Genomic DNA, 25199 nt, shown 5'->3' on the forward strand with positions numbered 1-25199 from the left:
CACCACCGCCACCACCACCAGCACAACCACCACCACCACCAACACCAACACCAACACCACCTCCTCCACCTCCACCTCCACCACCTCCGCCACCAGCCCCCGAGATCGGCTCTCAATCACTTTCCAAATCTAATCAAACTATTTTCACCCTTTCTCGCCCCCTCGCTCGCGTACACACTCGCACAGCGATGATGACACACGCACGCACATACACACGCAGGCGAGTGCGAGCGCGCGCGCGCTCATGCACCTCCTATCACGTAAGTACGGACCGGCCCATTTCTCTTGTCGTTTATTCGTAGGCCGGTGGCGAGGCACCCTGCCCTACGTTCCTCGACTCGTCCTTCGTCACTCGCTACCCTCGCTTCCAACTGTTCTTTCTTTCCAAAAGATTACACCTCCTCGTCGCTTTTATCTCGCGATCAACCTTCGTCGTCTATATCTTCCCTACCGAGAATGTTTTCACGCGGTTACATCAAGTAGTACGAGCACGCTTTAACGAAACACCGACAGAACGAAAACAGTTCGTACAAAGCCGTGTACGCGAAGCGACCGTGCACTACCGTACACTCGCTTCGCATCAACCACCAGCACTGATCCAGCAGACCGCTGACCGCGCATCATCGGCATTCCCGACCGTTCCTCTTCGATGTCTCGCTACAACGCCAGAGTGCGCCACTCTATTACAATATCCTGCAAACAACCCGCCACGAACAAGAGCAGAATGTAAAACAACATAACGTCCATATGCGCTTTGGTATGTGCACCTCACCGGTTTTACTCCACTCCCTGCTGGTTGGTTCATTTTTTCTCTACTCCAATTACAACTATTATGCTAAGTTGTTAGAAGATCCCTTAGTCGATACTACTTCAAAATTTCAATCGTAAAGCTCTTCAAATATTCCAAGCAACGAATCATTTTCTTCCTTTCCTTTCTCGTTCATTTTCTTCGCTTTTCAAAGAATTTATCCCATTTTCATCTATTAAATACCGAACCTATTCTACCTTCCATAACGTTTTCACGTATTTCGAATAACCCTGTACACGAGTAACCTACACATATAATGTATTTTATTCGAGAAAATTCCAGTATTCTCCGTTGCATTACGATATTTTTTTTCATCAAATAATTAATTTTATATAGTTTACATAAAATCAATCAAACGCGTATAATATATCATACAACAACGTAGAGTGTAGAGGATATGTATATTGAAAAACGTTATACGAGTTACATGATATTTTAATTTACCAAATTTTTGCCGATAATGCATGAAACAAAAATAATATCTACAATTTTTTGATTACGTCATACAAACCATTTACGGCCGCGATTCTTAACCTGTGATCCGCTGATCTCCAGGTGCTACCAAGTCCTTACACACACATAAATTATTTTACTATCCAAATAAAAAAAATTAATGGAAGTATACATATTTATTTATTTATATTGAATCTCTTCTCTCCAAATTAGAAGATCGTTGATGAGTAATTAATGAGTATTTTAAATGCATATGTTTCAAGTACGTTACAACATTTCAATTCTGAATTAAGTCTTGAAGATTGGCGACAAAAAATATTGTTTGGAGGAGAGCCGTGGTAAACAAGAAATTAAGAATGATCTAGGGAATATGTTTAAAAACCAAAGTTATACACATACTACGTATAGCGTCGCTACTGTCTTCGTACAGTTGCAATTGGTGGAAGTGGAAGCTGATGCTAGCGACAGCGATCAGTTCAATTTCAGCTTTGGCAGAAGCTTACGTCTTGCGTTTCTGTACTTGTTTGTAGCGGGGAATCCATTCAACGACATCGGCCTTTTGGTAAAGATCATACGCGACTGTTGAGATTGTTCGCATTTTCGCCGTAAAAATGAGATTAGTGTATATAACCTGCGTTTTATTAGCTACGGCAATTTGTTCCATCGCGGCTGACAATGGTGAGTATATACATATTAATATTTCACCATGTACATATTTGCTTCGTTAACTTTGTTTTTTAATTTACTAATCAATTCGGTACTGCGCCGTTTTCTTGTAATATTTTGTTCAAGCTACGTGTACCGTTGATGGCGCGTGCATTCATTTATTTAATATGTACACGAAACATAATCGACTTTAACGGAAAATTCTCAGTCGAACATCGGTCATCTACGTGGCGTTTAATAAACGTTTTACATTTAACTATTGTTACGTTGATACATATTGAATCTATGTTTTTAATACTTCTCGAAACGTCGCGTAAAATATTCGATTTACGCGAGAAATAGTAATATACGTACTGTCTCGCGTACTTACAGGCATTTTTCGTTTGCACGCAGTGGCACGTTCACTTGTTTCGTATTACACAAGACAGACCCTTGCTATATTTCTCGATGTCTCTAGAAACATAGGCGTACCTAAAATCCTTCATCTTTTTATCGTCTAATCGTGTAATCGTTTAATCCTTCGATCGTTTATTCGCACTCTTTAATTAATAGTTGTACTATGTTGCTGTAGCATTTTACCATTATCGATTTTATATTTACGATTGTCTATACGCTTAGCCATACGGCAGGAGATTTTGCGATCTAACGAATATAATCGCTAAAGTTTATTAGATACAGTAAATAATCATCTTGCACAATTTTATTCATTTCTACGAGATCCTCAGCTCTTTTACGTGATATCATTTTACTTCGATTAATTTTATTTTACGTTATTACCCATTTTTTAAAATGTACAAATTCATTTCCTTTTTAAACTGTAATAATTATATCTCGTTTATATTGTTTTCATTTATAATTACATTTTTTACCTTTGTTACCTTTTTTATTATAAGCAGCTTCAAAGGAAAGATTTTATAATAATATATGTAATATTAATTCTTTACACAGCTGCTACGACCCAAGGAGATACTAAATCTATCAATCAGCAGACAGTGGATCTAGTCAATAGTACTGCATCTATTAAAAATTCCTCGAGTCCTGCTGCACTAGTTAAGGATTCTAGTACCAATGTAACTAAAAATGTAGATGTCAATGACAATATTACCAGTACCATTGCTACTATTCCTGCTACTAACACCACTATTGGTAACAAAACAAAAACCGATACTGCTTCTGACAATGATCATGGTGCAGAATCCACCAATTCAACAACAACTACGATAACTTCAATACCTACAGCTTCGTCAATAACAACCAAACAAACACCTACACCTGAAAACTCTACATCTACGACTATAGTTACACCTACTACTACGAACAATACAACACCTATCGTTTCATCAACACCTATAACTACTCCAGTTCCATCATCGACAAAAATTGTTCCATCTTATACACAACGACACTTTGATGGACTTAGCTTTTTAGGTAAGTAAAAAACGATACATTCTATTTGTGTGTATTTTGTTGCTTCCTCAAATAGTCATTTTGCTTGGAGATTTTAGAAATACACGCATACATTGAAACTTGCGATGTTATCACATGATTAAGTAAAACATTTCCCTTTTCTAGGTGGCATCATTTTAGCTACGTGTTTAATGGCAATCAGTTTTGCCACTTGGAAAGTCTATAGAGCATTCAATGAACAAAACTACCGCACACTATGATACAGATATTGTCATCGCGAAAATTCCATTTTCCAATAAGTAAATGCAGTCGTTCGAACTGGAAACTATGAATTTTACCATAATAATATTACGTATTTTTATAACGCACTTAAGTGTCGCGTGGTTTAAGTGCTCTTAGTAATGTGATGTGCAAACGCGAATTTCGTTTCTTTGTACCCAATTACAAAGACGAGTTACACGCATTATAGTATTGTCTCTTCGTATGTTCGCAAGCGCATTGTAATAGTGTTTATATTTATGAAAAAGAAAGAACGAATACTATGTGCATAGAAGAAAGGAAAAAGTAAGAGAATCTTGAGGACGTGAGAGGAGGAGAGAAATAGAAAAGCAAATATAGTATTACTATGCGCATGCGTAATTTGCATACGCAAGTTGACGACCAATCAAATACACATTCCATCAAAAAGATCAATTTTGCACTATAACAAGTCCACGTAATATTTTCTGCTCAAATGAAAATTATTTCGTAAAACTCTTCTATTTTTCTTTTATTGAACTCGTTTATCAGCTGTTGCCATACATAAAAACAATGGTTAAAATAATATAAAAACGATGAAATATACACAGATATAAAGGTTCCTATGTGTATATTTATAGCAAGAACAAAATATGTAAAAGGATTAAGTATGAGATGTTTAAAAGAGTTCGATTAAAGTTTAGGAGATTTGCACATAAATAATGATATGGTATGAACGAACTCCAGTATGAAATATTTTCTATGATTATATTCTTCAATATTACTTTTCTCACTAAGATGACATTTAATTATTAATTTCGGGTGTGAAGAATATTTTATATTCTAAGGGTATAAGGGTCGTTCGTACGTATAAATTATAGATGCTCCTGTACATGCCTTCATTAAATGATATTCTTGTTGAGGAATTTTCGTACGAGTCAAAAAAGAATTGAAAGTTTTTGGTTTTGATTTTTGTACCTGTTGGGAGATATAGTTATATGATTACAACAAATGTTGAAGTTGGTATTCGGCTCATAAGGAAATGTAATATGCTAATTAATATTTTACTTAATATAATCGTATAATACGTATTTTCATTTATATTTAGACTTTTCTTTCTTTCTGATACGAACAAAATGTATAGAGATTTAGTTTTCGTTTATTTCATTCCGTTTTTCTTTCTTTTCTTTTTTTAAAATAAGTATTTTATTTTTAAAAGAAGGTAATTAATTACCAATGTGACGATAGATGTACCGTAATTGATAACACTGGCCCCTAATATATCCTTCTATAGTTTCGAATATGTTTTTGATACGTTTAATATCATCGGGTAAAAAATTTAAGTGTTTACACGTAGAACGATGATTTTCTTGTAAGAGTTTTCCAATAATGTACGTTATGAACGTTAAATCGAAGTTTACAGAGAGACGTAACGAGAGTTGAGTTATTTTTAAGGAAACATGTGCGGTACATAAATAAACTAATTTTGAAACATATTAATTGAAGTCGAATATGCGACCTGCTATTATAAGAAAAGATACCTAAATATATATATTTAAAAAAACTACAGCCTAAATAGTGTATTGTATTTACATTCCGTGTAATATTTTAACAAGCTATGTAAAATACTTGCTTATATGAATTATACGATATTAATACTACGCAATGGCAAAACAAAATATCAAGTTAATTAATCAAGCTACATGATATACCGAAACATTTGATAAATAATCCTACCCAATTCTTCCCACTGTTCATTTCTAATCGCATTCGTCATTTCCACTATTCTTTTATCCTCGTCAATCACATCATTGGTCGTTTCCATTGTTTCTTGCGGAAATAAAAATTCCATCATTGACACACCTATCCCATGAGTACGCCATCGAGACATTGTGTTCATCATTGTCATAATTTCTTCGCAACGTATTCGATTACGTTCGTCGCCACGCCGTTTCAATAATTTAATTTTTTTAACATTGTTTAATTCGATAAGAATCAATTGAACATCAATGGCGTTCCAATTGCATCGAATGCGAAAATCTCATCCTCGTTCCCGATAACAGAAGTTAAAACATCCGACATACGAACTTTACAAGAGTCTGACGCTAATTTCTCCACCAAGTGACATATCAACGTCTTCCCCATAACATTGCCCGTATAAGTATTTGTAATCGCTTCAAAAAATGTATACAACGCCACGACCAGGGGGGAGCTGCTTCCGAGGCCGTGTTTGGCTGGTAAGCTGGATACGATTACGATTTGAAAGCCAGGAACGTGTGCTGTTAACAATATTGATTCCATTCAACCAACACGTATTTCGTACGCATTTTTTGCGTCGCGTTGTTGCTATTTGTTTACTTGGCTGTCAGCCTCGGAAACATTAAAAAAAGAATTTGATTACATAGATTTTTCTTCCTTTCAATACCAGCAGAAATTACCTAAATTATTAGCGAAAATATAGCTAATATAATTAATTACGCATGGATAATGAAAATTCGATTAACGAAAAACGCGTTAAACAATCTGCTGCGTTCAAAAGAATTTAATTGTCGGGGAGATTGAAAAACGAACTGGCTAATACCTCGGCTATCTTTGAAACTTCGTATCGTTCCTTTTAAGCAACGTATCCACGAAGTTTCTTCTACTAATGTGCAAAGATTTTCATCATCCATGCGAAACTTGAACATTTCCCCGTCGGTATTCTCCAAGAACGTTTTAACCTGGCACCATTTGCTGCCGTGATTGCGTTTACCAACCACTAACGTGACAAGTTGAATGGCCTGTTTTATTTCAAGGGAAGATAAACCAAGCAAATGTGTGCGTATGTATGTGTGTGTCGTTACACGCGTTATTGCTGCTTCCGTGCGGCACGATCGTAGGAAAGTACATATTCAGTGATCGTGCAAGCGAAAAGTCGGGACTCGCGATGAATCATCATCGCAGAAATGATTGAATTTGCACCTACCATGGATAACGATTTACTTTCCACGAGATTGGCGCTCTTGCCAGCTATGGTTAAACATCCGGGCGCAAATAACGCGCAGGTAGGGATTAATCCATAAGAATTAATAAATTCCTATTCGGCCAGATATCTTAATTTATCCAAACTTGGAATTTTTTTGGACAAATGCTCGTTTCATCAATTTGCAGTAATCCTTTAAAAACTGTATCAGATGAAACGATATGATGGAATTTACAACGGTTTCTTGCATGAAGACACGTAAATTATTAAACGTGACAGTAATACGTATATGTAATTAACACGCATATTATCATCACGGTTTATATTTAACCGCAATTAATCGTAATTATATTAACTTTTGTTTCTAATTCTTAGATCTTATTCTTTTAAAATTTTTAGAAGTTTCGTAGCAGAAAACTATATCTTACGCAGTGATGACATTACTATTTTATTAAATTCATAGTTGTACGACTATATGTAAACACAATTACGTGTATGGAATATATGTGTAGGGAAATTTCGAAAGATGAGACATAAAAATAAGCTTTTCTGTACTATCTAGTTTATATTTAAAATTATATCATCGACTTCACAAACTTGAAATTTCTTTTGAAAACTAAAATACGTTATATATTTTGTCCTATCGAAGGATCGAATCGATCGGACCGTTTACGAGTTAACAAATTTACGCTCAAATATATCGTGCAATATCATATGTATATTGTCCACGAACGATTCGATGGAAACTCTTACTTTATTGCTCGATAAATTGGCTGGCATGGAAGCGATATACGCCGTATGGATACTGTGGGATTTATCGTTTATTCTGAGAAAAGTCATCTAGCTAGAATTTCCCCAAGTGTTACGAATCAGCATATCTTTGATTGACGTTTCTGACATTCCGGAGAAACGAACGAAACGCTTGAATCCCGGAGCCGGGACTTTGGCTTTTCTTTCGTCGTTTTGTTTTGCGCGTCATAGGGCAACGTAGGGAACGAAATCGTACGAACCGTGCGTTTTCTCCTTGAACTGTGCCTGCAAAAATCGATCTAACACCACATATCGTGGTGATTGCAATTTTTCTCGTTTCTCCGTCTCATTGGTTTCGCTCCTTCTCTCCGATTATGCAAATGATGTCGAAACGTGACATTCACGATGCTTTCGTAGAAGGGAGATACCCGAGACTGCGGAACAACGCCATAAACTGAAAGAAGTGAACTACATGTTTCTAACACGTGATGAAAATATCAATGTTTGAAAACAGCGTGGTCCTTAGATAGATCATTGTCTTTTGTTTTTTCTTGTTTGTCAAAAATATTTCCTTCCTAAACGGGATTACACGTTTTCGAAGACTCTTCCTTTTTAACCAATTAACTACATTCGACGTGTAAACACGTCAATCCAAAACTTTATTTCGATCCCGTTGACGTGTATACTCATTATGTGAAATAAAAAATTACTATTTACTATAAAAACTCAAAATTTTAATAAAAAATAATATAAATGACATTTAGTGGTATGTTTCCTTTATACTTTCAGTAAATATCATGTATTTTATAAAAAAAGTTTGGTTATATGATTATTCCCATAAGTGCGTATATCGACTATTCCCCGAATTGTTTTGTGTACTTTGCTGTGTATATCAGCTATTCCTCGAATTGTTTTGTGTTTTATATCAGCTTATATAACTTTATACCAGCTACACCATTAAAAGCAAATCCACTTCGAAGATGTGCCATCTGTTCAAAAAATGGAATTCGTAAGGAGTCACCATTACTGGTGCTCGATTTGACGAAGTGTCACTTTATGTGGTATCTTGCTTTAAAAAATACGATACTGAAATCAACTGAATTTCTTAAATTTTTCTTTATGAATTTTATTATTTTTTTGGCAATTTTTAAGTTCATAATGACAATACCTTTTACAACAATGAATTGTTCATTTTTTATCGAATAAAAATATAATCCATCATTTTCACATACTTTTTTCGTAAAATTTATAAAAAGAACATTTGTTCTACATTCGACGTGTATATTCGCCATTGCTTAATTTTACCTGCGCGCTCTGTAAAGGATTTTGGAAATTAAATTCCGCATTTGACAGATTAATAACTATTTATAATAATTACTTATTCCCTTTAATAATAATTTTACGAAAGCAAGAAACGCAACACGACGCGATGTTTCCCAGGGGATGTAAAATGTGTCACGATGCTGCGTAGCATCTTTTTCCGATGTACAAATCGCTGGTGTGCGTGGCTGTTTGGCTGGTAACATAAAACAGTTCACAGTATCCTCTTACCAACTATACTTGTATGTTACCGCAGATGGTACAATGAAAATTGTGAAATAGCCATACGCGGCGCACGGTTGTCCGTGCTGATACAATAATAAGTTGTACGTCACGAATATTCGCATAATTATCACAGTATGAAGCTTGAACCTCAGAGATACGGAAGTTATATAAACTGTATCGAAATTGAATCGAGAGAAAGCACTGCCGGCTTATGTACACGACCGTCGCAACCTAAACGTAAACGTGTACACGATGAAAAAAAGAAAAATTAATATTCGACGCATGTTTTTGTACGTTCTTCGTACGATTCGCTACACCACAACTTTCGTTATAGGCAAACGATGTCTTATGTAGAACGGTTGTTAGATATTTCAAGACCTAACGCCGTTCCGTTTCACGTACTAGGACACGAAACGGTATTTTGTATGCATTTGATATGTGTTTTTTTTTGTCGTCGTTAATTCGTGTTTCACGCGAGTAAACATAACGCTACACGCCCAAAAACGAATGAGATGTCTTTCGACATCGTGGGTGATAGTTGGAACAAGAACGATACGAGAAAGATTCGATTTTTGGGAAAGAAGCGCAGAAGCGAAATTCCAGGGATCTCTGTGAGAGCGCGTAGATCGTTCAACAGAAAAGAGGCGCAGACGTGAGTGTAACTTTCTCTCGACAGGGGCGGAGTCCCTGTCCTTTGTCAATAAGAGCACGCTCTCTTTCTCTCTCTCTCTCTCTCTCTCCCTCTCTCTCTCTCTCTCTACCTCGTATCCCTCTATTTTGCCTCTCCTCTGCTCGCCTTCGGTGTGAGGCTCGCAACTTCCTCTCTACCACACTTCGTCCTCATCTACATCCATCTCCCGTGTTCTCTTCCCGATCTTTCCCTTCTTTCGTCTCTGTATAAACAGTCAACCACTCTCGTCCACCATTACTTTTCGCTCTCGCTTCTTTTCTCTTCGCTTTTCTCCGTTCTTCCGCTCTCTCCTTTTCTTCGTCGCTTCTTTCTCCGTTTCCTCCTTACATTCGTGACGTTCAGTATTCCCTTACTTCCGACCTTCCATCCCATTCTTCCCACGGTTTCGTCCTAGCGAACCAACGTTTTTTGCTATGCTTCTGCAAATATACCCGCGACACGTTGTCTAGGAACGAGGAGCTGACTAGGCGAGCTACAGGGAAACGGATACGGATCCGCCACGGACGTCGCGACTCCGCGTCGGGTCGCGTTGTGTCGTAGCGCAGATCGACGGTCGTGAGCAGAAACGAAACGAGAGAGCGAACGTACGAGCGACAGAGTTTCAGTGAGATTCGAATATGCGCCCAAGGTGAATCCTGATGAACGTATCATCGATCGGTGGCTGCTGAACCAGCCGATGTGCTCGGTCCACGCGTGTACGCGCAAAGGGCCGCGCTGCTAGCTGCGAGCCGCGCTACTCTGTTGCTCCCGACTCTCGAATATCTGCGATTGCCCAGAAATGTCGCGCTGCGATCTTCCATGGGATAATCGTTCTTGATACTTACCGCGAATCGAGAATCGAGAATAGAGAGTGCTCGCGACAACCAGGATACCCAGAGACGAACAGATAAACGAAGAAGAGAGACAAGAACGAGAGGAAGAGAGAAAGAGAAGGATAGGTATAGGGTGAGAGAAAGAGAGGTGACTTTTATCGATTGTCGTCGCGGGACGAGATATGGGAGACGTGGTGCTGGATTCGGGAGTGCAAGATCTTGCGTTACGATAGAATCAATTTGTGCGGTCCACGCGTGCTGTCCATCAACCGACGTTGCGTTTTTCATCGAGATCAGTCGGGATGACTCTCGCGTTGGCTATTGGCGACCCTCGTAGTCTCAGCTGATAGCGTCCTCGGTGAGCGTGTGTCGCGAGATAGTGAGCGAGCGAGCGACAAAGCGAAAAGGGTGATTCGTTGTTGGGGTGACAGATGCGAGAGGTCGCCGCGGAGAAAATATGTGATCGGTTGATGGAACGAGGTTATTAGATGTGTGATCTGTTTGTGTACACGGGACGATTCGCGGATACTCGAAGCTGACTGACCTCGTTACTACTGCATGTAAGTACCACCTATCTAATCGCATTCTTGTTGCTACTTGAACTTATAGCAAGATAAATATGACATTCTTATACAAGTGTTACTCTATTTCACAAACCATCGTTTGTAGAATTTTTTCTCAAATTGGGAATCGGAATTTATAGAGAGGAAGTGTGTTTAGAAAAATATTTCAGACCGTAGGAAAAAGGATCTGTACCGTATTGATATTTGAGCTTCCAAACGTAACTCTCCCACGGTTAAAATTTCATGCTTGAAATTTATCAGACGTAATAATATTCGAGGGTGTAGAAAGCGCAGAAAAGCCAGCTCGGTCAGTCATACGTTTAAAATATCTCGACCTAAACGAAATGCAAGGAACGACGATGCCTTCGTAGCGTGATTTATCAAAATTCGATATCTCGTGTCAAATCACGGATCGTCCTATTCTGCCGTTTCGCTCTTTCAAACAGTAGTGATTTTTCTTGTGCAATTTTTCAAAGATCAAATACCTTAATTAAGACGAAAAGTATTAAAAGCAGTTGAATCGAGTTGGAAAATAATTTCTCGGTGATTCGTAACGTATTGTACGCGAGTTTGTTTCCAAGATCATCGCGTAATCAGTAACCAGAGCTATGCATAATAATTACGCAACACCAGAAAAATCAACTTCTCCTTTATTCGTGATATTAATATATGCAGCACGTACTTGTCAATACGACATCATCGTCTTTTTTATTTTTTAGTAAATATCATTAGTCTTTGAAACGTTTTATCTTATTTTGTTATAGTTTCGATGTATTTTCCTATACGCTTCTGTCATCTGTTAGTATTTCTCAACGAATTACGACGATTGCGCGCCGCATGAATTCAAGATTGAGTTTCTTGTTCCCGAAGCAACCAAAGGAAACCTGATATCAGAACGTTAATTAATCTGTTTCCTACACTATAAATTAATAGGCTATGCGCTATCATCGAATTAGCGATAAAAGATAAAAATATAATTAAAATTATTCGTTACTAGTACAATAGTGTTCGTAGCAGGGCTGTACTAGTTGCTTTTCTCTATTACTGTCGCGTGGCGAATAGTTGTTCGATTTTTATTTTTACTTCATGCCTCGCGTGATATATGAGACATTGGTGATTTTTGGTGTATAAAATTAATTGGTAAGAAGCATTTGCCGTGTATTTGACATTCTCAAGAACTAAAGTACTTTTCGAAGAGGCAGCTCGAGAAAGAGTCGAAAAAGAATTCTTGTCAATCGTCGGTAGAAAATGTCGCTGTATTCGCGAGCGCGTGATCTTGCGGCGTAACCTTTCAATTTTGTTAACCTCCGTGTATCATCGACGCGTTTCATTGCTCTCGTACTAAACATGTTTACGACGCGACGCCACGCAGGTATGCGCGCGTTTCTGTTGCATAGAAAATTTACTATTGTCTTGTGCGTGATGGTAGCGTGCATACTCGACGAACGCAAAACTGTGAAACTCGGGTAAACTGATTGTGAGAATTCGAAGTAAAGGACAGAGTATGAAAAGCGTATGAAGGTGATAAACCCATAAAATCAGTGGATAAATCAGAGAAGATGCGTGATTGTACGCGCAAGGGAAGAGAAGGGGAAAGAGAAGGGGAGAGAGAAGCGGAAATAAGAGTAACGAGTATCGTTAAAACTGCGTCGAATTGAGTCGGGGGAGCACTTAATTCGCACTTATGGAACGACCACTCGAATATTCCGGAAAAGAGAGAGATGGCATTCTAAAGAGAGGGAAAGATAGGCAGACAGACAGAGAATGTGTGGAGGAACGCGTAGCGCGCGAGAATTGAAGGAAATCGGATAACGAAAGGAAGAGAGAGGAGAGGGTAGATAACACGCACGTTGGCTAGTTAGAGAAAAAATAAAACCGTCTCGTCATTGGATTGACATTGTCGTTAACAACAGACGACAGATTATCCAGTTGAGAGCATGAGATCCTATAACGCGATGCGGCTAGTTACGATTTGTCGTTCGTCAGGATCGTGTTATCGTCTTCTGTCTCTTCACTTTCCTCGAAAATGTTACACATATTTGAAACGTGATATTCCCTAAACGTATTGCATTTCGCACAGGTGACAAGAATCGCGGCAAGCATCGTAATTGGTGGCTAGCGAATTATCGAATACTATTGAAATTCGTACTTTCTACCGGACGATGAGAGATTGAAGGAAGAAAACGCTCGGCGATTGAACACACCGGGGGTCTGCTAATGATACTGAACTGATGAACCACGGGAAACTATGCTGGCATATTGTACAACGTTATTTTCGATCGAAGGTATGCCCGACTCCTAATCGAGACAGATTTCTTTTCCGGCGATGAACGATAAAATTTGGAATTTGTCAGAAAGGTTAGAATCCAACGGCCATTTTTAAAACATATCTTGCAACGTTACTAACTTGATTTTCAAATATGTCTATCTTTTATGAATATCGCATCAGCTGTGGTCTGTGTCATTACGTTCGACTTCGATCGACTTTAGGTTGCTTACTATTGTCTTATTTTTATCTTTCAACTTTTTCTTAACCAATTTGGTAAAATTTTACCGAAAGCAGCGTTCACGCAGTTCCATGTCTTTACTGAAAATCCAGCTGTCCATCCAAGCTTATGCTTACTTTGTTTATTCGTTTAATTTACTATTTGCAGTCGGACAAGATGGATGTAGATCATCATAACGGATTCATTATGTTTTGGGGTTAGGTTGGTATTATCTATCGTCGTAGAAAAAAGGGTCAACAGAAAATAGCGATTGCATCCTGCTGTAAAAGATAGGTTCAGTTCCTACCAGATGATGAAGTAACATTTTTTCTTCTATTTTTGTATATCAATATCTACGTTTGATGATCTGTTGAAAAAAGTGGAAAGAGATTTAACAAAACTATGAGACTCATCTATGAGAAATCACTATGAGAAATCGTTATCATTATATACATTAATGCAACTTAATTTTTGAGATTACATTAAGAGGAAGTTTGTAAATTAGAATTGAGCCAGATATTACAGAACCCAAATGACAATAATTTTTTAATTATCGTCACTATATACATATAATCATGTAGTTCGATGCAAAACTATAATTGAATGATCGAATTCTTAACTTTCGACCTAATCACGGGCTTCGTTGGACTTACCATTGAAAATGCTGATGTACTATGTTGGTGTCGTTTCCGGACTCCATAATTTTCCCATTCATAGAATTCATTCATCGATCGTCTAGAAAAGCGTGTCTTTTTAAAAATTTATTATATTAATTTATAACTCCGACTTGAAATTTCTAGAATTTCATCATCGTTGAATGTACGTAACGATGGCAAAAGACTTTTAGAAAATGAAATGCGATCACTTTCTTTCTCATTTCTGGGAAATTTTATTTGCTAATCTAGTAATTTTATCAAAATCTTTTTATCCCAAATAGCGAACCTTCTATCCACTAACGATATTAAAAATCCCGTATTTATTTTTATCATTCCCCCCTCTTCTGTAGTCTCCGTGACTCTTCTGAAAATAGGGTATCGATATAAAAGAAAACTGACCCATATCGACCGATTCGTTTTAACTGCTGAATCATTTCGTACGTTGACAAAACCGAGCGTTAACAGCGACCGGATCGGTGATTTCACGGTATATGAAACGTATGTAACTTACACAACAGACGTTTGAATCGACGAGTGAATAATTCGTCGTAGCGCGAATAAGCTATTACAGTAACAGCTATTATGCACTTCATTGAAACCATATGTTTTGGGAGCTGAATGTGCGACGAAAATACGGAAACGTGTGGACGCTGCTTCCGGTAAAATCACCGTAATTACTTGTAAATTACCGACGAAAAGACCGTCTGAACGAGCTGTTACTCGCTTCGTTTAGAGATGCATTCGATGTTGGAAACTGCGGCTCAGCCTGCCTCTCTTGCCCTCGCGTACTCTGTGGCTATGTGACAGCAGGAGGTAACTCGGACGAGACACTGCCTCGCACTGCCTGCGCTGCATAGTTGCTTCATAATTTGAACTGTAACGGATTCGCTGCTATTAGGAATATCGTATCGTATTACGATGCGGCGGCGACAAAATATTAAACCATTGTTCTAAGAGACAGCAACTTTATGCCATGGAAAAGTTATATCGTTCGCTACGCGTGGCTACTTTAGACTGATAAAATATGGATGTGTATATTTCGATTGTAATCTTTCATCGCTATAACCAACGCTATGTCGACCATACTAATTTTGAAACATCTAACTTGTTAATTTTGACTCTTGACTCAATCTCTACTCTTATTTCGTTCTTTTTAGAGAAAATGTGTTTACTTATGCAATATGTACGTCCATACATACGTACGAGCTTAGACTTCGTAAAACTTGGGTCGAAATTGTCGATCAATCTGTTTGAAATATGTATATATCTTGAATAACAATCGATTTCGTAACAGGAAAAATATGCTAAATGTCTGGCGTGTAGCAGTTGTTTCTTACTGTCAAAAACTTCGTAACGCTGTATTATTGTTACGGAATGATACGAGCAATGGACAATCGTTAGATGCGCTATCGATTCACCTGATATCTTACGCATTATTAATATCCCGTTATACGGCAAGTACAGTATATATGGTATGTTGTTAAGCTTTTGAACCAAGAGTGACTAAAAGATCGATAGAAATATCCTGAATAATTTGTTCACGGTGCCTATGGATACAAGTCGAAGCCGTCTAACCTCCTATCTACGTTCGTTCTTTCTCGACTTTTCTATCGTCAAGTTGTAAATCTACCCAAATGCTCTTTCTATGTCCAATTCTCCACACAGAGATTTTCACGAATTGCAGTTGCTAGTGTCTTTTATTTCGTTGCAAACAATGTACATAATTAAAAAATATAATCTTATGATATTTTTTAAGTTACACGACCATGTTTTCAAATCCTTATCTCTTCTTCTGTCCATAGAATATTTTTGTTAAGAAGGAGGTATAAGCTGTCGAGAAACATAGGTGCTCGTTCGCTACGAACCTACGAAAAATAGATACAGGTTTCGAACCATTACATTGTGTATGGGGTTACTAGACAAAGATTTACAAAGGGGGAACGACAAGCGGATCCATTTTCAGCGAGTTCGCGTCGCTGAACAGTAGCCAGAATTAGCTAGAATTTTGCAAGGATTCGTTGGATTTCGATCGATGTTTTCTAGTTGACGATAGTTATCGCTTTTCGCTCGATGAGAAAAGATTGGGCAAACGGTTAACAGCGGGTAAATTATGGTTAAATACTTAAAAAAAAACAGGTGCACAAAGATCGTTTCTCTCGATTTCCTATGGTTTCCAATAGTTTGTTCCGTTAAAAGGATTCGTGTTACCTATATACCCGCGTAGAATATTAGATAAGACGCAACTACGCGATAGAAAATAATCTTTTCACTCGGACATTGAAAAATCTTTAGTTTTCCTAAATTATCGCTGCAAGAAAAAGAAGTTGGAAATATGAAATATTGGTAATATAAAGTAATCGATAATAAAATCGGTATCCTATCGTACGAAAGTTGCGTTCTTCGAACAATCACGTTTCTTTAACGTTAGTTAAAGTTTAAAATTCGTTAGTTTGAATTTGAATGATACAGGTCTTGTCGTGTTCAGAAGTTGAAAAACAAAATATGACAGAGCAAGCGAACGTAGCCCCTATTCTACGCAAGCGTAATGAAAACGACATTCGGATAAATTTCGCTATTGGCATTACCACCGTTACCAGTACGATGGGGCGTCTTCGTTATTACCGACATGCCGGAAATTATGAAATATCGACGAATCAGTTATTCCATTTCCGCCAATCACCGCATCGTTTCAACCATCCTCTCGTTTTCACGAGTAATTTTCTTTGCTTTACCCTATTGCTCTGCTATAACGATACAGCGTAGAAAACATTACTTTTATTATGTAAATATTAAACAAAATAAGCAGACTTATCGAATAACATTCCTATATTTTCCTTTGTCTCGCGATATTTACTTTTTACGTTTCTTACAACTTGGATACTTTCGGTTTTCTCCGATTTTGTGGGCCAAAGGTTTCAACATCGAAGGCAGATAAATAGAATCTTATTGGACCGTCACTTTCGTACTAAACGACTGTAATAATAATTCAGAAAATCGCTGCCTGAAAGTCAGTAAAAATGAAAAAAAAAACCGCTGAGTTGGTTGTTTATTAAAAATACCGAGAAGTCTTCGGCGGGCAGGAAACCGCAAAAGTTCGAACTGCAATTGTAAAAGTAATTAGAGAACTTGCTAGAAATCTGCTCGCTCGATGTTCGAAGGCTTCGGAAACGTATGAATTACTCGATCAGGCGCGTTTTCTGCGTCGAACAGGTAACTGCAAGCTTCGTTGAAACCACTGATTCCGACATTGATGAAAATGCCGATGTCGGACGTATATTACGTAATGAGAAAAAGAAGGAAAACAGCTGCTAGAAGAAGAGAGATCCTTACAAGAAAGGAAGGACAGAAGGAAAACGCATGTAAACATTTGTTGGCTGCTACGTTTGCAGGGTATATCGAACGGATACACGAGGAAAGTACAGAGTAATGGTGAAAAGTACGCGGTCTGGGGTGTTGACCGCGAATTTCGAACAGGCGAGTCACACCGTGCACGATTCGCGGCGTAAGTTCGGCTTGAAAGGCGATCTATTGTTGAAAATCCTCGTTGGGCTGTTTTACATCACGAGTACCAGTTGCGATTGGAAAGAGAGGATGCCGCGCGGGACCAACAACTTGCAGATTGCTCTGAGCCGATTGACTCAGCTCGGCCACTGCGACCTCGAGGAGACCTGTGATTGGACGTGGGATGAAACCTCCTTCAAAAGAACCACGCCATCTGTGCGAAATAGGCACGGGCCTATCGTCGATGCCAGTAATTCGACTAAGGGTAAGATGCGCTTCTTAAACGTCAGATCTACCAAATCTAATCAGCTAGTTTTTGTTTCAATCGTTTCGATTATTATTATTTATTAAATATATATGTATATTTAATAAAAATGAATGTATCAATGAATGTATAATGAATGTATAAATGAATGTACGCGTTAGATCGTAGGTGGATAGTTTTCGCGTTAATTCGTTCCGTACGTTATAGAGCCGTGTCGATATGTACCTTTACACAACATACGATTAATATCGATTTGCATACCGGATGCAAATTAAAAGCTGGAACATGCGCGAAAAATCTTCTCTGACGATCATTATTTTTTTTTTTTTTTTTGCTAGGACATTTTTTATGGTTCACCGGCCCTGGAAAGACTCAAATATGGTCCACCACGATTCCTCCCACTGGATTACATTGTGTATTAGAATTATCTCTGTATCAAGTGGAGATGCGCAATGGTGATATCCAGTTACTCATAATCAAGAATAATACAAGTTGGGTTGCCACGGGAAAGCCAGGAAATAATTACGCAGAGTATGTAATCGCATGAAGATCTTACTCGTTGTATCGATAAAAATCAGAGTTAGTTTGATTTACTCGCTGCATTACAGATGGAGAGTAACGCGTTTCACACTAGGAGCAATTAGTCAGCCACATCAATTGCTTATAGAGATGATGGTGCCCTATTCTAACTCTAGCATCGCTGTTGATAATATTCATCTGATCGACTGTTTTCCAGGTAATTATTATCTCTATTTAGAGATTACTCCTATGGTAAATAGCTTTGCGACAGGAGACTCGCTTGTCAACTATGACGTCGAACTACGATCATTTTCATACCAGCTGTATGAAACGCATCGCATTGCCATATTACCCGTACAAGTAACGCGTATGAAACAAGTAGAATCGTAGCAGCACCGCATTCAGACAGAAACATCGTGGAATTTCTCTGCATGTCCCACCGGCGAACGAACGAGAAAAAGAACAAAATAGTAGGACGAGATATAGTAAAGGAAATTTCAAGTTTCTAGAACTAGAAAGCTCGACGCGGTGTAATCTAAACACGCGAAGAAACTGAACAAACGCTGATGTATGCTCGAGAAAAGAAAAACAAATGCATCTTGTTTGCAGAATCAACACCGGTGAAGATAACCTGCACGGAGGACATGTACCGCTGTAAGAATGGCTCCTGTTTAAACAGAACGCGTGTTTGTGACCTAACGAAAGACTGCGCCGACGGCGAAGACGAAGACGATGATTGCGGTAATTGTTAAATTATTACCTTTCGCTCCGATTTCATCGTTCCAATGCATGACAGACTATAATAAAGGTGTATTCGTATTGCAGACAAAATACCGGAAAACGCCAGATGCAATTTCGAGCAGGGATGGTGCGGCTGGAAGAATGTACCGGAAAGACCTTTAAATTGGACGCTCCATCGTGGTGCAACACCGTCCGAGAAAACTGGACCTAGTTACGATCATACATACCGCAATGCGTCCGGTGTGTATATGTACATGTACATATGTATATATGCACGTATAGTTACATGTGCCCTCGTCTGCATCTACGTTTTAACGAATCTTGCATTTGCACTGGTTTTTTTAACTACGCTTATCTAGATTTATTATTAATTTCACGAATGAATCAATGAAAGCGTGGAAATAACCATGTACGGGAATTTTGTCACGTAATTTTGTTTGCAACGCGAGTAAAATGATTCTTCGTCATTAATTTTTATTAAATTAATTAAAATTTATTAAATTTTTATTTATTAAATTAATGTTTATTAAATTAATCGTACTGTAAAATTGCAAAAAATAATTAAAACGAAATTTTCGTTGCACGTGCGTGACGTTACCGATTACAAAATATGGTTCGAATATTCAATCATCCATAAGTTTCATAAGCGACGTTGTTTCTTAATTCTAACTTCGAACAAATTAAGACGTTCGTCCGCGTCGACGATTGCACAGAGAATGAAAAAGTATCCCAGGCGTGGCAGTTAATCAAAAAACCATTGTGACCTGTTAGAGCCCACTACCACGCAATAAGAAGGTAGAGGGTCTAATTGAGGAAGAAATCTTCGAATGTCTTCGCTTTCTCTTCTTAAAACATAGCCATAATAACGAAGGCGTTCAAAGCTTTATATCTACTTACATATTTTTTATATCCTTGGTTCGTGTTCTTGGTTATACTGCCTTTCCTAAATTCGTGTAGTGTACAATGCCGCGGTTTTCGTTGACACTCAATGTATAACCTCTTTTAATGTATCGATCTAATTGCTTTGAACACACTTTGCGGAATGGTTGCGGAATGTCAAGAGGGTACTTTAACAAATAAGGGGGATGTTCCTACAAACGCATCAGCGAAATATGAGACGCACAATTATCTAAAGCAAGATAAGAAACGTCGTTACTTATGGAATGACCTGAAAGGAGCAAATTTTTATCAACGATATCGCTTCTTCTTTTATCTTCGAATTTCTTTGAAATAGAAAAAATGTAAATATAAATGTAACTCATGTATGACTTTTATCCAAATGACAGACTAGAAATACTTTTGGTAAACAGTTATCTCCATGTTAATTTTCCATTACAGGGACATACGCCTATGTAAGTATGTCACCTCGAGTGGAATATGGTAGTCGTGGTACCATTGAGAGTCCATTGTACAATCCAACGCCACCTTATAATGGCGATCCAAAAAGTCCTTATTATAAGTCGTGTCAAGTAAGTTGCTTTATCTCAAAATAAACGAAATATTATAGCAAATACAAAACGCATTAATATGTATGTACGTGAACAGGTGCGGTTCTTTTACCATCAATATGGTGCAAACAGCGGTTCGCTTGGATTGTATCTAATTCAGGTGAAACCTCATCAACGCCATACGGAACGATTATGGTGGTCTTATCTTAGCGGCGACAAAAGTGATGTTTGGTACAATCAAGCTGTTCCTTTGCCCGATATCAAATACAGGTGTTTATTTACTAAAGCGTTCAATTTCATTTAGATATTAAATATCATAAAGATATCGTGAAATTTAGTCGAAGACATGAAAAAAGTGATTATCTAATACATGTACTATTTGTCCAGATATTTGCTGCAGTTTGAGGCAAGCAGAGGCTATTATTCGAAAGCTGATGTAGCGATCGATGACTTTTCTCTGAGTCCAGAGTGTTTTGGCATTGGTAATCTTTCAAATGAATAACCAACGATACTTTATGTGTACTTATTAAGATACTTATATACTATATCCTTTTTATTAGGAGTTCCTCCTGAAGTCGTGGGAACTTTCAATTACTACAATCCTGTTATAGATTCGGAAAAAGTTCCAGATCCACATGCCGACTTTGTTAACGAAACTGGTACCGTGTTTCAACTATTCTAACAAAAATATCATTGTTCATTCTACGAAGTTTTCATACAATACATATCGAAATTTCTTTATCATATTATTCTTTGTATTCGTTTGTTCAGTTATACGAATTACCACATGTGGAAATACCGGAAGAACAGGTCCCAATAGCGAACAATGTACCGAAGAATACAATAGTACAGATATAGAAGTGCTTGCACCTTCGGCAACAGTGGAAGAGTCTCTTCCCTCCAATTTAAATGGGGTTCAACGGTGGACAGCACCTCGTGGTGGATATTACACGTGAGAATTTATTCGAAATTCTCTGAATTATCATTTATAAAATATTAAAACTGAACTAACATTTGCATGGTCGTGAACGTAGATTGATTGCAATGGGTGCCCGTGGAGGAAAAGGTTCTAGCGGTATGGGAAGTACATTGGGTGCACTTGCCCGTGGTGTAATTGAATTAGAAAAAGGTGAACAATTGTATTTTATGGTGGGACAGCCAGGAATGGACGCATGTCCTAAAGTAAGAATCACATATTTACTATATAGTACGAACAATATAAAAGCATCGATTTTCCGTCGATGAAGCGATTTTACATACACACGTGTAATATTTATTTCGGAATTTTTTTGCAAATCATTCCAAAAAGTTCTTGAAAATGAATATCCTTTAACTATGCATGACGAATGATGAATTGTTTTTAGAACTTGGGATTAGAATTAGATAGCTGTCAAAGTGTTGGATCGTACGGATCCTCCATTCCTTCAGGGGGTTCTAAAGTACACAAAGTAAAGAATATCAAGATAAAAGACGGTGGCGGTGGTGGTGGCGGAGCAACGTACATTTTTACAGTAAGGGAATATCTTTCAATTATTAAAAAAATTTAAAAATCATCGTACCTAATCCTATTAACGTAATTAAATTATTGCCCAATACTTATTATGTCCTCGGCTATCACTTTCCTATGTTACAGTTAAAAGAGAACGGAGACCAACATCCGATACTTATCGCAGGAGGTGGTGGTGGTTTAGGACTGGGACCATTTATTAGTAATGGCCATCAACATAATCAACATGACCAACATGGACAGGCAGTCGCTCCTTCCGGAAGACCACCAATTTCGGGAACGATTCTTTCAGCAGAAACAGGTAAATTATAGTTAGAACGTTAGATTCCTAATTTACGTCTTTAGTGTGACATATACATTATTATTATTATTATTATTATTATAATTTTAGAAAATTACTCTTCGATAGATTATGTTACTTTTCATAAAAAGAATTATACGTTTCCTGAATAACGAAAGGATTAACGTTGAGGGGAAAAAGTACGGAAGAAAATGAATAACGAATGGTTTGCAATTTAATTGAATTTTCAACTTAGAGGTCAATCAACGATGCTTCAATCTTATTTAGGCAACATTGTGTTGCAGCTATAAGTTGCTTCGAAACTCTGTCAATCACATAAATCTATGATATAGATACAGGTGGTCCTGGCGGTGGATGGAACGGGTCATCGACTACCGTTTCGGGTCAACGATCTTCCGCTGGCGGGACCCTTGTTACGGGTGGCATAGGTGGAATCGGTTGCGGTCCTGGACATTCGAATCACGGAAACGGAGGATTCGGTGGCGGAGGTGGTGGATGTCTTACAGGAGGCGGTGGCGGTGGTTACATAGGTAACGAATCGGTATTAAAGCGATTTCAAACACCGAATTTAAGATGAATCGTGCTGTGCGTTGTCTTTGATCGTAGTTGTATTTGAAATTCCTAACTCCTGTAGTTCAAGTATTCAGTGTTTTGAATTTCAGGTCAGGGCAGATTGATGAAAGGATAATCTAATTTTATCTTGATCATTAATTTTTATCGAAAGAATCTACTTCTCAGTAATTCCATAAATAAAATGATTCAGGTGGCAATACCGGTCACAAGGAACGGGGTAACGGTGAAGGTGGTTACTCCTACGCTAGTCCCGAACTTATGCACGTTCATTTCCGGGCAGGGATAAATCATGGGCCTGGAGAGGTTTACATTATTCCTGCTGTCAGCGGTTGTCAATGCGACTTCCGTTGCGTTTGTCTGGATCGGTATCTTAGCGAGATAAAGTGTCTGTGCCCTCCAGGCTGGTTATTAAGTAACGATTCGAGATCTTGCGTTAGTAAGTAAACCGAGAAACAAGAACAACAATTTCTTTTCTTTCTTCACGATCGATTTGCATAAAATTACGTATATAATAATTGTTCTATTCGCAGCGGCTGACGAATCGAAGGATACTCATCAACCATACATCTGGCTGATAGCTGTCCTATGCATTGTCCTATTCTTAGTTTGCGTCGCTCTCTGTCTACTAGTTTGTAAGAAACTATTTGATACCGTAATGTACATAATTTTCTCTAATCTTCGAGATTTCGTATCTTGAAAAACGCGAGCGACATTTGAAACGTTTGAAAGTAGATAGTAACGTATACAGTGTTACTTCGATGGTAAATGCGAATCATATTTGTCGATAGGTAATCGTTACCAAAGTCGAAAGGCACTTTTACAACGACGACAGATAATGTTTGGTAACGGAACTGAATTAAGGTCTCTACGTGCTGTCTCCGAAACTATGATGACTGAATTCAATCCGAACTACGAGTTTGCTGGAAATCTCTATAGCTTTAAAGACTTGCCGCAAATCCCTCGCGAACATATCACTTTGGTAAAGTAAGTATAAATTTCATGGCCATCGACGATCGAATCTGTTAAGGGTCAACGTTGCGTCGTTATCTTTCTTTTCACTTAACGACTTACACATGTGTATATCGCATACGTATAATTCCTATGATTTTTTCTCCGACTCGTTTAATGGCATCCGTAAAGTACCTGTTACTCTAATGCACTTTCCGATGCCTAAATTATTCGATTTACATTCTACGATAATGTCGGGAAATTTCAACGAATTTTCAAGAATCTAGTTAAAATAGAGAACGTACTTGTTACTTCTTCTTCGTATATTTTCGAACTAAGCATATTTTCTTCTATTTGTGTGGCAGACCCCTTGGTCAAGGCGCTTTCGGCGAAGTTTTCCAAGGTGTGTACAAATACAGACGCAACGAAGAACAGCCTGTCGCTGTGAAGACTATACCTTCTTCGTCCAGGCCTCAAACCGAAGCAGATTTCATGATGGAAGCTTTAATTATGAGCAAATTTAATCACCCTAATATAGTACACTTTATCGGAGTTTCCTTCGATAAAAATCCAAAATACATTGTGCTAGAATTGCTTGCTGGTGGAAATTTGAAAAACTTTCTTCGAGAAGAAAGGCCACGTGCGGTAAATGGCATTCCTTTTACAGAAGATGCTACAAATTCCTGTACACTACTTCATGCTTGAAGCAATTTTACATTCATTTATACCTTGAGTTTGAATTAATAAATTTATATTTATGTTAAGAATGTTTTATTTTGTTCCACCATTTGCTATTTACACGATCGAGAGGACTTTTATGCACCCAATTTTTTGTATTTAGTTCGATTAGTTCCCGTTAACTATGTGTCGTCCTCGATTACGATTTAAACAGGGACAGTTGTTAATTTTTGGCACTCGTCGTCATTGGGGTGCATGCGTATATTCCTGTTTTGGCAGGATCGGCCCACTTCGTTGACGATGCTGGACTTGATAATGTGCGGCCACGACGTCGCGAATGGTTGTAAATACATGGAAGAGGCTCGATTCATTCATCGAGATATCGCTGCCAGAAACTGTTTGCTTACGTGCAAAGGACCCGGTCGGATAGGCAAAATCGCTGATTTCGGAATGGCCAAGGATATCTATAGAAGCGATTATTATAGGAAGGGAGGCAAAGCTATGTTACCAATCAAATGGATGCCACCGGAAAGTTTTTTGGATGGAATATTTACTACGAAAACCGACGTTTGGTGAGTTCTATTTGACAAAGCAGTTGGTAGCAACGATAAATCCATAGTCACCGAATTAATTAACAACTCCAACGAATAGTCAATTTAATTATATATATATATATATATAT

General features: G+C 37.9%; 3 protein-coding genes and 2 pseudogenes across 7 annotated transcripts in view; 2 read left to right on the forward strand and 3 right to left on the reverse strand.

Moving 5' to 3' along the window:
• The window catches only part of LOC100742868 (toll-like receptor 7), an 8058-nt gene extending 7309 nt beyond the window's left edge, over positions 1-749 (reverse strand). Inside the window, 1 exon segment of the mRNA XM_024368085.2 lies at positions 1-749. This exon segment is cut by the window's left edge and continues 701 nt beyond it. The gene's annotated coding sequence lies outside the window, so the exon portion shown is untranslated.
• Positions 750-1715: 966 nt separating this feature from the next.
• Positions 1716-4517, forward strand: LOC100744777 (sialomucin core protein 24). The gene is made up of 3 exons (XM_003489974.3): positions 1716-1939; positions 2876-3355; positions 3500-4517. The coding sequence occupies exons 1-3, from the start codon at positions 1873-1875 to the stop codon at positions 3592-3594; spliced, it is 642 nt and encodes a 213-aa protein (XP_003490022.1). The 5' UTR covers positions 1716-1872; the 3' UTR covers positions 3595-4517.
• A 236-nt stretch (positions 4518-4753) lies between these two features.
• Positions 4754-6974, reverse strand: LOC100742983 (annotated as a pseudogene).
• A 3682-nt stretch (positions 6975-10656) lies between these two features.
• Positions 10657-25199, forward strand: part of LOC100744065 (leukocyte tyrosine kinase receptor) — a 24866-nt gene continuing 10323 nt past the window's right edge. The window contains exons 1-21 of one of the 5 annotated variants that reach the window (XM_033321061.1): positions 10657-10891; positions 12975-13179; positions 17247-17802; positions 18141-18333; positions 18411-18538; positions 18931-19062; positions 19147-19302; positions 20401-20531; positions 20608-20780; positions 20898-20992; positions 21071-21169; positions 21282-21462; positions 21545-21692; positions 21875-22021; positions 22144-22318; positions 22651-22848; positions 23082-23327; positions 23422-23523; positions 23680-23875; positions 24205-24484; positions 24797-25089. In XM_033321061.1, coding sequence (XP_033176952.1) covers positions 17463-17802; positions 18141-18333; positions 18411-18538; positions 18931-19062; positions 19147-19302; positions 20401-20531; positions 20608-20780; positions 20898-20992; positions 21071-21169; positions 21282-21462; positions 21545-21692; positions 21875-22021; positions 22144-22318; positions 22651-22848; positions 23082-23327; positions 23422-23523; positions 23680-23875; positions 24205-24484; positions 24797-25089 — 3413 coding nt within the window. In that variant the 5' untranslated portion in view covers positions 10657-10891; positions 12975-13179; positions 17247-17462. Of the gene's footprint in view, positions 10892-12810; positions 13180-17246; positions 17803-18140; positions 18334-18410; positions 18539-18930; positions 19063-19146; positions 19303-20400; positions 20532-20607; positions 20781-20897; positions 20993-21070; positions 21170-21281; positions 21463-21544; positions 21693-21874; positions 22022-22143; positions 22319-22650; positions 22849-23081; positions 23328-23421; positions 23524-23679; positions 23876-24204; positions 24485-24796; positions 25090-25199 lie in introns of those variants that run through there. The other 4 variants (XM_012386416.3, XM_033321060.1, XM_012386418.3 and 1 more) reach the window with 4 other exon arrangements.
• LOC112212942 lies at positions 13814-14792 on the reverse strand (annotated as a pseudogene).

This window comes from Bombus impatiens, unplaced genomic scaffold (genome assembly GCF_000188095.3).
Source record: "Bombus impatiens unplaced genomic scaffold, BIMP_2.2 scf_0389, whole genome shotgun sequence".
Lineage (NCBI taxonomy): Eukaryota > Metazoa > Arthropoda > Insecta > Hymenoptera > Apidae > Bombus > Bombus impatiens.

What these genes read in the sequence shown, in the direction of transcription:
- LOC100744777 (XM_003489974.3), top strand. Translation starts at nt 1,873, where the DNA reads ATGAGATTAGTGTATATAACCTGCGTTTTATTAGCTACGGCAATTTGT. An exon ending in TTCCATCGCGGCTGACAATG is followed by an intron (nt 1,940 to 2,875) that starts GTGAGTATATAC and finishes TTCTTTACACAG; the next exon opens with CTGCTACGACCCAAGGAGAT. An exon ending in TGATGGACTTAGCTTTTTAG is followed by an intron (nt 3,356 to 3,499) that starts GTAAGTAAAAAA and finishes TCCCTTTTCTAG; the next exon opens with GTGGCATCATTTTAGCTACG.